The 11350-nt window shown below is 42.2% G+C and overlaps 1 protein-coding gene across 1 annotated transcript in view; it reads left to right on the plus strand.

Annotated features, from left to right (window-relative positions):
* Window positions 1-629: 629 nt before the first annotated feature.
* Window positions 630-11350, plus strand: part of TMTC1 (transmembrane O-mannosyltransferase targeting cadherins 1) — a 49309-nt gene continuing 38588 nt past the window's right edge. The window contains exons 1-2 of the mRNA XM_040436091.1: window positions 630-744; window positions 4754-5503. Coding sequence (XP_040292025.1) covers window positions 4920-5503 — 584 coding nt within the window. The 5' untranslated portion in view covers window positions 630-744; window positions 4754-4919. The remainder of the gene's footprint in view (window positions 745-4753; window positions 5504-11350) is intronic.

Here is an 11350-nt window from a genome sequence, read left to right on the forward strand (position 1 = left end):
TTGCTTGCAGTGGGAGAGAGCTACATGCTAGAGATGTAACAGCTGGCAGTGGCTGAGAGGGGGACATGGTGGGAGTTGTAGTTGCTTGCAGTGGGAGAGAGCTACATGCTAGAGATGTAACAGCTGGCAGTGGCTGAGAGGGAGACATGCTGGGAGTTGTAGTTGCTTGCAGTGGGAGAGAGCTACATGCTAGAGATGTAACAGCTGGCAGTGGCTGAGGGGGACATGCTGGGAGTTGTAGTTGCTTGCAGTGGGAGAGCGCTACATGCTAGAGATTTAACAGCTGGCAGTGGCTGAGGGGGACATGCTGGGAGTTGTAGTTGCTTGCAGTGGGAGAGAGCTACATGCTAGAGATGTAACAGCTGGCAGTGGCTGAGGGGGACATGATGGGAGTTGTAGTTGCTTGCAGTGGGAGGGAGCTACATGCTAGAGATGTAACAGCTGGCAGTGGCTGAGGGGGACATGATGGGAGTTGTAGTTGCTTGCAGTGGGAGAGAGCTACATGCTAGAGATGTAACAGCTGGCAGTGGCTGAGGGGTACACGCTGGGAGTTGCAGTTGTCGCACAGATGCTGAGCCCAGGCCCTGTACACGGGCTGTCTCTCCGGCAGCACTGAGGATGCGCGGGGAGGAGGCGGCTGATGTGTGTGTGCAGCTGTGAGTGTGTGGGGAGGAGAGGAGAGCGAAGACGCAACAGCCGAGCAAAGAGACGGCCGCCAGCACCTAGACAGCCCTGAGACTGCAGGTACCACAGAGACAGCCTCGGATGCAGGGCAGCGGTGCTAAGACGTGACTGTCAAGGGAGAGACTGCGCCTATAAACAGAGCTGCGCCTACAGACGGGGACTGCGCCTGTATCATACTGCTAGATACGGACTGCACCTATATCATACTGCTGATATGTAAGATACTGCGCCTGTATCATACTGCTAGATACAGACTGCACCTATATCATGCTAGATACAGACTGCACCTATATCATACTGCTGATATGTAGGATACTGCGCCTGTATCATACTGCTAGATACAGACTGCACCTATACATACTGCTAGATACAGACTGCACCTATATCATACTGCTGATATGTAAGATACTGCGCCTGTATCATACTGCTAGATACAGACTGCACCTATATCATACTGCTGATATGTAAGATACTGCGCCTGTATCATACTGATAGACTGTGCCTATATACACTGATATATAGATACTACACCGATATCTTACTGCTAGATACAGACTGTGCCTATATACACTGATATATAGATACTACACCTATATCTTACTGCTAGATACAGACTGTGCCTATATACACTGATATGTAGATACTGCACATATATATTACTGCTAGATACAGTCCAGCTATATACACTGATATAAATACTGCACCTATATACACTGATAGAGACTACATCTACAGTATATACACTGATATATACAGACTGCACCTATATCATACTGATATATACATACATACTGCACCTATATCATACTGCTGATATGTAAGATACTGCGCCTGTATCATACTGATAGACTGCGCCTATATACACTGATATATACAGACTGCACCTATATCATACTGATATATACATACTGCACCTATATCATACTGCTGATATGTAAGATACTGCGCCTGTATCATACTGATAGACTGTGCCTATATACACTGATATATAGATACTACACCTATATCTTACTGCTAGATACAGACTGTGCCTATATACACTGATATATATATACTGCACCTATATTTTACTGCTACATACAGACTGTGCCTATATACACTGATATATAGATACTGCACCTATATCTTACTGCTAGATACAGACTGCACCTATATACACTGATATATAGATACTACACCTATATCTTACTGCTAGATACAGACTGTGCCTATATACACTGATATATATATACTGCACCTATATTTTACTGCTACATACAGACTGTGCCTATATACACTGATATATAGATACTGCACCTATATCTTACTGCTAGATACAGACTGCACCTATATACACTGATATATAGATACTGCACCTATATCTTACAGCTAGATACAGACTGCACCTATATCTTACTGCTAGATACATACTGCGGCTATATACACTGATATATAGATACTACACCTATATCATACTGATAGATACAGACCGGCTATATACACTGATATATAGATACTGCACCGATATATATTACTGCTAGATACAGACTGTGCCTATATACACTGATATATAGATACTACACCTATATCATACTGATAGTTACAGACCGGCTATATACACTGATATATAGAAACTGCACCTAATTATATCTTATTGCTGTATACAGACTGCGGCTATATACACTGATATATAGAGACTGCACCTATATCATACTGCTAGATACAGACCGCACCTATATAAACTGATATATAGATACTGCACCTATATCATACTGCTAGATACAGACTGTGCCAATATACACTGATATATAGATACTGCACCTATATCTTACTGCTAGATACAGACTGCACCTATATACAATGATATGTAGATACTGCACCTATATCTTACTGCTAGATACAGACTGTGCCTATATACACTGATATGTAGATACTGCACCTATATATTACTGCTAGATACAGACTGTGCCTATATACACTGATATATAGATACTACACCTATATCATACTGATAGTTACAGACCGGCTATATACACTGATATATAGATACTGCACCTATATCTTATTGCTGTATACAGACTGCGGCTATATACACTGATATATAGAGACTGCACCTATATCATACTGCTAGATACAGACCGCACCCATATACACTGATATATAGATACTGCACCTATATCTTATTGCTGTATACAGACTGCACCTATATACACTGATATATAGATACTACACCTATATCTTACTGCTAAATACAGACTGCACCTATATACAGTGATATATAGATACTACACCTATATCATACTGATAGATACAGACTGCACCTATATACACTGATATATAGATACTACACCTATATCATACTGATAGATACAGACGGCACCTATATACAGTGATATATAGATACTACACCTATATCATACTGATAGATACAGACTGCACCTATATACACTGATATATAGATACTTCACCTATATCATACTGATAGATACAGACTGCGGCTATATACACTGATATATAGATACTACACCTATATCTTACTGCTAGATACAGACTGTGCCTATATACACTGATACATAGATACTACACCTATATCTTACTGCTAGATACAGACTGCACCTATATACACTGATATATAGATACTACACCTATATCATACTGATAGATACAGACTGCGGCTATATACACTGATATATAGATACTACACCTATATCTTACTGCTAGATACAGACTGTGCCTATATACACTGATACATAGATACTACACCTATATCTTACTGCTAGATACAGACTGCACCTATATACACTGATATATAGATACTACACCTATATCATACTGCTAGATACAGACTGTGCCTATATACACTGATATATAGATACTACACCTATATCTTACTGCTAGATACAGACTGATATATATAGAGACTGTGCCTATATACACTGATGTATAGAGACAGTGCCTCTATCAATAGTGATGTATTCTGCCTATATCCAAGACTGCACTTATATACAGAGACTACTCATATACAAGAGACTGTGTGAACTGCAAGGATTGCATATCCAGAGACAGCTTGGTGCAGCACAACAAGGATAATGCAGCATATACAGAGATATTACCTGAAGGGGGTGACACAGAGGTAACTGTCAGGGGACAGAAGCAGCAGAGAGACTGCTGACCTCAGAGAAGACAGACCGAAATGTCAGGAGCTGAAGAGATAGGTAAGAAGAATACACTATATAAACTGACTGCTGAAGAGACAGCTGCTTTGTATATACAGAGTACTGAAGACAGAGACATCAAAGAAAAGCATTGTATATATATATATGCTCTGTGAAGAGACAGCTGAATTATGAATCTTAAAGGACTAATTTAAAGAAACAGTTCTAGTGGATTTAGACCGGGACACTAGAGTGACTGCACAGGATTAAAGCAATCAGTTAATACCACTGTTTGCAATATAGACTTTTGGGCGGTTTGACTAAAGTAACTTGGGGAGGCGGGCAACATTGCCCCAGACTGTGCCCTACTTACATCAAGACATGTATTCCCAATAAGATCGCAGGGAGTATGAAATGAGTGGGTCTGTGACAACCTCTCAGAGAGTGGTGATCACCATGAATAAGGTTAAGGGTACAGACACATGGTGCCGCTGGAGTAGCCAATGACGACACAATTTAGCGGTAAAACTGTGTAGCCGTTGGCTGCCGCTGATGGGTGTGGCTTAGCATCTGCACCATGTGGCTGTACCCTAATAAGCAGTATAATAACTGTAGGCAGAAGTTGTAGATACATTCTATAAAGATTACTGGTAAAATGACCTATTAAAGGGGAAATCCACCTATACTCTGTTCCATGAGCTGAAAGCCCTGTATTTCCAGAAGTTGGTCTTGAATGATAGGAGTCTCCAAGTAGATCTGAAGAGGGTCATACAGTTTTTCAGCAGCTGCAAACCATGTAGATCATATAATCAATGGGATGGGAAACTTCTTGGCTCACAGGAATTCGCCGGTGTTATTTCTTATCAGAAGATAACTTACTGTAAAGTGGATTTCCCTTTTTAAGAGATTATTTTAAAAGATTTTCTTTCTTTCAGTAATCTGGAATGCTGGTCACAGGTAACTTCCGAATTGATGGGCACCAGACGTACTTGGTGATTACGAGGATGAAATGGTTGGGTTTTTATCTCGGATAAGAAGAAGCCATGACAGATGAAAGAAATTAACACCTCAAGATGTGAGAAGTCACATATACTGTAGAGTATGAGAAGCGCTGGCCACGTCACCATCGAAAATGTCTCCTATGATCAAGGGCAAGACGTTGGCAAGCAATTACTTGACAACATGCCCAGTGGTGGAAGATCGAACAGTCAAAGACAAGTGTTGAGCAATGGCACCAACCCAAAAATTCATAAGAACCTCCAAACATTACCCACGGACCTAGGCAATGGAAGTGGGCTCAACTTTACCAACACCTCCCATGGAAATAATTCAGCTGGTGGAATGACACCAAAAACCACCACCAATGGATTACCCAAGACCCAATGTATGGGTCGAACTCAAAATGGCAATTTCAAGGGGGCGTCCAGGAGGCCTAGAGACCTTCCTATGGTGGACAGTCTTGGCATCTGGGTTTTCACTGTTCCAGCTGTTGTTGCAGGTCTATGCTTTGCCCGGTCTTTGTTGGGGGAGTTTGTCCATGATGATGTATGGGCAATACTCAATAACCCTGACAGCAGGGGAGAGACGAACCTGAGCACCATCTTTAAGAATGACTTTTGGGGCAAGGCCATGGATGACAACACAAGCCATAAGTCCTACCGACCTTTGTGTGTACTAAGCTTCAGGTAATTCTGTCCAGTGGGGTGGATAGTAGTGTATATGTGAGGACATTGATTATGGTTGATGATTTGGATCCATTGGAGGTCTCCATGACAACACTCAACCTGACATAAAATCAGGAGGGGACATAGTGTTAAAAGCATCTTTCAGTAGTGCAGCCTCAGGCTTGTATCGGTTTTTAGAGAAACAGACATTGGAGTGATCTAACTTTAGGGTCACAAACTTTTCAAAAAACTTTTGATATGTCATAGAGATAGGGATCTGTATGCTGAGACCCCCACCAATCCCTAGAACGAAGGGGAGTTAAGAACGTAAAGCGCGCTTAGGGCAGAATCGAGATGGGCCCAAAGACGTCTAGAGAGCCCATCTTAGATAGTTCTAGCGATTGTGGGGATGTCAGCGCCCAGACACACACTATGACATCTCAAAGGTGTTTGAAAAGCTAGTAACCCTTTGGCATACAGAAGTCTATAAGATTTTCTGCCTCTTATGCCACTTTTCAAAAAAGTATATGGGGCTAGCAGATGATGTGGGGCCTCCTCTGCCTGGCAAATTTATCAGAATTTTATGCCAGAAAATTGGTGTGAATTATAGCTTAAATTTGTGGTAACCCATACTCGCCTCACCGAACCTCCATCACCGCCGTTCTGGTGCTCACCAGGTTCTTGCTGGTCTTTGCTTCCCGGTTCTAACTTGACGCAAAGGAAATAACAGGAGCTGTTTGTTCGACTTAGAATCTGAGACCAGAGGGGTCCTGGTAAGCATTGAAACAGCAATGGTATGTGATCGGTGAAGTGACTAAAAATATTGTACTACTGGACCACCCCTTTAAGCATATCAACAGCACAAATCTCTGTCCTAATAGTTTGTTACAGTGTATTGGTGCAAGTAGAATGTACCAGCCGGAAATCAAGGCTGTGTAACTCACAGAGCATTATTTAGGACCAGCAAGACTGGGTCAAGTTGGCTTTTTATCCTATATCCATTTACCTACAGCAAGCTGAAATCTGATCTTGAAAATGGTGAAGTATCAAGATGGAAACATATAGGATGATTACACTTTATTTACATAAGACTGAAGATGACTGATTAAATCTTGCTCATGCTGGGGGTGTGGGGGTTGCCCTTTAAATTATTTCTCAGTACAAAATCTTAAAATAAAAAAATCAACGGTGTGAAAGCCTGCGGCAGTGGCAGAGTCCTGCAGGTGGAGGAGGGGAGTCCAGGCCAGAAGCAGGGGCTCCTCCGAGTAGAATAGGGGAAGAGATTGTTTATAGAGAAGGCAAAACATCTGCAACCATTTAAAGGGGCGGGACACCTCAGTTATCGACTTGTGAAAACGTGAAGTTTGTTCGTAGAAGTGTCCTAGCCTCTCACTCAGGAACGCCAATGTCCTCCATGCTTGAATCTCTGAAATATCTTTCTGTTTAAAGCCTCATTCACACGTCAGTGTTTCCAGGACGTGTTCTCCCCATTCATTTTAATGTGTGTATGCAGTGTGTGTTTTTTTTAGCACGGATGCATGCTCTATTTTGTCCGTGTTCACGGATCCATCACACATATTAGGCCTCTTTCACACGGGCGTTGCGGGAAAAGGTGCGGGTGCGTTGCGGGAACATGCGCAATTTTTCCGTGCGAGTGCAAAGCATTGTAATGCGTTTTGCACGCGTGTGAGAAAAATTGGCATGTTTGGTACCCGAACTTCTTCACAGAAGTTTGGGCTTGGGATCGGTGTTCTGTAGATTGTATTATTTTCCCTTATAACATGGTTATAAGGGAAAATAATAGCATTCTGAATACAGAATGCATAGTACAATAGTGCTGGAGGGGTTAAATATATATTTTTTTAACTCACCTTAATCCACTTGCTCGCTCAGCCCGGCATCTCTTCTGTCTTCTTCTTTGCTGTGTACAGGAAAAGGACCTGTGGTGACGTCACTCCGGTCATCACATGGTCCATCACATGATCTTTTACCATGGTAATGGACCATGTGATGACCGGAGTGACGTCACCACAGGTCCTTTTCCTGTATACAGCAAAGAAGAAGACAGAAGAGAAGCCGGGCTGTGTGAGCAAGTGGATTAAGGTGAGTTAAAAAAATATTATTATTTTTTTAACCCCTCCAGCACTATTGTACTATGCATTCTGTATTCAGAATGCTATTATTTTCCCTTATAACCATGTTATAAGGGAAAATAATAAAGATCGGGTCTCCATCCCGATCGTCACCTAGCAACCGTGCGTGAAAATCGCACCGTATCCGCACTTGCTTGCGGATGCTTGCGATTTTCACGCAGCCCCATTCACTTCTATGGGGCCTGCTAGCTTGCAGTTAGCATAGGAAATGTGTAAAAGGGTGTTACCGGCCCTTTAAATTGTACTGTGCTATTTTTCTCCCTCCTTGTCATGATATAAATACAGCACCAGACCCAAGCTCATAACATAGCTGTAATACCACAAAAAACCTTATAACATAAATACAGCACCAGAATCAAACTTAGAAATACAGCACCAGTAACAAAGCTCATAGCACAAATACAGCCCCAGAACGGAGCCTATAACATAAACATAGCACCAGTAACAAAGCTCATAGCACAAATACAGCCCCAGAACCGAGCTCATAACATAAACATAGCACCAGTAACAAAGCTCATAGCACAAATACAGCCCCAGAACCGAGCCTATAACATAAACATAGCACAAGTAACAAAGCTCATAGCACAAATACAGCCCCAGAACCGAGCCTATAACATAAACATAGCACCAGTAACAAAGCTCATAGCACAAATACAGCCCCAGAACCGAGCCTATAACATAAACATAGCACCAGTAACAAAGCTCATAGCACAAATACAGCCCCAGAACCGAGCCTATAACATAAACATAGCACCAGTAACAAAGCTCATAGCACAAATACAGCCCCAGAACCGAGCCTATAACATAAACATAGCACCACTAACAAAGCTCATAACACAAATACAGCCCCAGAACCGAGCCTATAACATAAACATAGCACCGGTAACAAAGCTCATAGCACAAATACAGCCCCAGAACCGAGCTCATAACATAAACATAGCACAAGTAACAAAGCTCATAGCACAAATACAGCCCCAGAACCGAGCTCATAACATAAACATAGCACAAGTAACAAAGCTCATAGCACAAATACAGCCCCAGAACCGAGCCTATAACATAAACATAGCACAAGTAACAAAGCTCATAGCACAAATACAGCCCCAGAACCGAGCCTATAACATAAACATAGCACAAGTAACAAAGCTCATAGCACAAATACAGCCCCAGAACCGAGCTCATAACATAAACATAGCACAAGTAACAAAGCTCATAGCACAAATACAGCCCCAGAACCGAGCCTATAACATAAACATAGCACAAGTAACAAAGCTCATAGCACAAATACAGCCCCAGAACCGAGCCTATAACATAAACATAGCACAAGTAACAAAGCTCATAGCACAAATACAGCCCCAGAACCGAGCCTATAACATAAACACAGCACAAGTAACAAAGCTCATAGCACAAATACAGCCCCAGAACCGAGCCTATAACATAAACACAGCACAAGTAACAAAGCTCATAGCACAAATACAGCCCCAGAACCGAGCCTATAACATAAACATAGCACAAGTAACAAAGCTCATAGCACAAATACAGCCCCAGAACCGAGCCTATAACATAAACATAGCACAAGTAACAAAGCTCATAGCACAAATACAGCCCCAGAACCGAGCCTATAACATAAACACAGCACAAGTAACAAAGCTCATAGCACAAATACAGCCCCAGAACCGAGCTCATAACATAAACATAGCACAAGTAACAAAGCTCATAGCACAAATACAGCCCCAGAACCGAGCCTATAACATAAACATAGCACCAGTAACAAAGCTCATAGCACAAATACAGCCCCAGAACCGAGCTCATAACATAAACATAGCACAAGTAACAAAGCTCATAGCACAAATACAGCCCCAGAACCGAGCTCATAACATAAACATAGCACAAGTAACAAAGCTCATAGCACAAATACAGCCCCAGAACCGAGCTCATAACATAAACATAGCACCAGTAACAAAGCTCATAACACAAATACAGCCCCAGAACCGAGCCTATAACATAAACATAGCACCAGTAACAAAGCTCATAACACAAATACAGCCCCAGAACCGAGCTCATAACATAAACACCAAGCTCATAATATAAAAACAGCACCAAAACCAGATCATGACATAAATACAGCCCCAGAACCAAGCTTATAACATAAATATGGAAGCTCAGCCAAATGTGCAACATAAAACCAGCTCATACCATAAATACAGCACCAGAAAAAGTTCAGTACATATAGCTATATAATTTTTTAAACATGTAAAAATATGCTGAGAGTTGTTGTTTCATTATCAGGAATACTACTACCCATCATCACTCTGCAAACCATATGAGTGACAGTCAAAGGCAGAATAAACATTGGCTTTCAGTGACTGATAGGTGGCGTCTTCACTGACGTATTTTCCTTTCCATCTGGTCCAGACCCTCATGATAACTTCTGGACACTATTCATCTCTGTCCATATGTCTTCAGATTTTTGCTTTTACTGTGTATGACGACGATATTTCCTTGAAAATAATGGCCTATGCTTTGCCCCCTAAATAAAACTATTTCCTGAACAATGCTCTCTGAAGAAAACTATGCCCCACTCTGTGCCCCCTCAATAAAATATTCCCAATACTGTGCCCTTGAATAAAAATATGCCCCGTGCTATTCTTCTGAATAAATGTGTGCCCCACTGTGTGTCCCTGTATAAAAAATCCCCTGAACTGTGTCCCTGCATAATATATGGTCTCCACTTGGTGTCCCTGATTAAATATGTCCCCCTCACTCTGCCCTCTTATTAAATTTGATCATTTGTCTGTGTCCCTAATTAGGGTACTTTCACACTAGAGTTAGAAGAATCCGGCAGGCAGATCTGGAAATCTGTATGCAAACAGATATCATTGGTTTCCGGATGCGGATCCGTCTGACAAATGCATTGCAATATCAGATCCGTCTCTCCGGTGTCATCCGGAAAAATGGATCCGGTATTTAAAGGTATGCGCAGACCGGGAAACCGGATCCGTTTTTCCGGAACACTTGGTACTGGATCCGGCATTAATACATTTCAATGGAAATTAATTCCGGATCCGGCAAGTGTTCAGGAATTTTGGCCGGAGAAAATACCGCAGCATGCCAAATACCGTAAAAGAGAACTGAACTGAAGACATCCTGATGCATCCTGCATGGATTGCTTTCTATTCAGAATGCATTAGGACAAAACTGAAGCGTTTCTTTCCGGTATTGAGCCCCTATGACGGAACTTAATACCGGAAAACTTTAACTCTAGTGTGAAAGTAGTCTTAAATATGGCCCCACACTGAGCCCCCTGCAGTAAAATCTGTCCACACCCCCAGGCAAATAATTTTAGCTTTCCGATGCTCCTCATGCTGACACTCGGCTTCAGGCTTTGAAGGAATGATCGAGCCCCCCTGGCCAGGCTCGTTCTGCAGGCAGCACGACGGTACAGTCGGAGACAATCCAGTGCTCGCTGGCCCAGAACATCTTATGGAGGATGGCTCTAGCCCACCACTGCCAGTCTTATAAATGGCACATGGTAAGTGAAAGACCCCATTGCAGATTTTTCATTGGGGGCACCGGAGCTTCAAGTTACCCCTCTGGGCTGCACTGTGGTCTATGACTGGGGCTAATACACAAGGTGATAATAGCAGAGGAGGGGAGTAGTGATCTTATGAGTATATTATGGCATCGCATAAATAGCAATTCCCTAACACAGGGGCCT

The sequence above is a fragment of the Bufo bufo genome, chromosome 1, assembly GCF_905171765.1.
Source record: "Bufo bufo chromosome 1, aBufBuf1.1, whole genome shotgun sequence".
Lineage (NCBI taxonomy): Eukaryota > Metazoa > Chordata > Amphibia > Anura > Bufonidae > Bufo > Bufo bufo.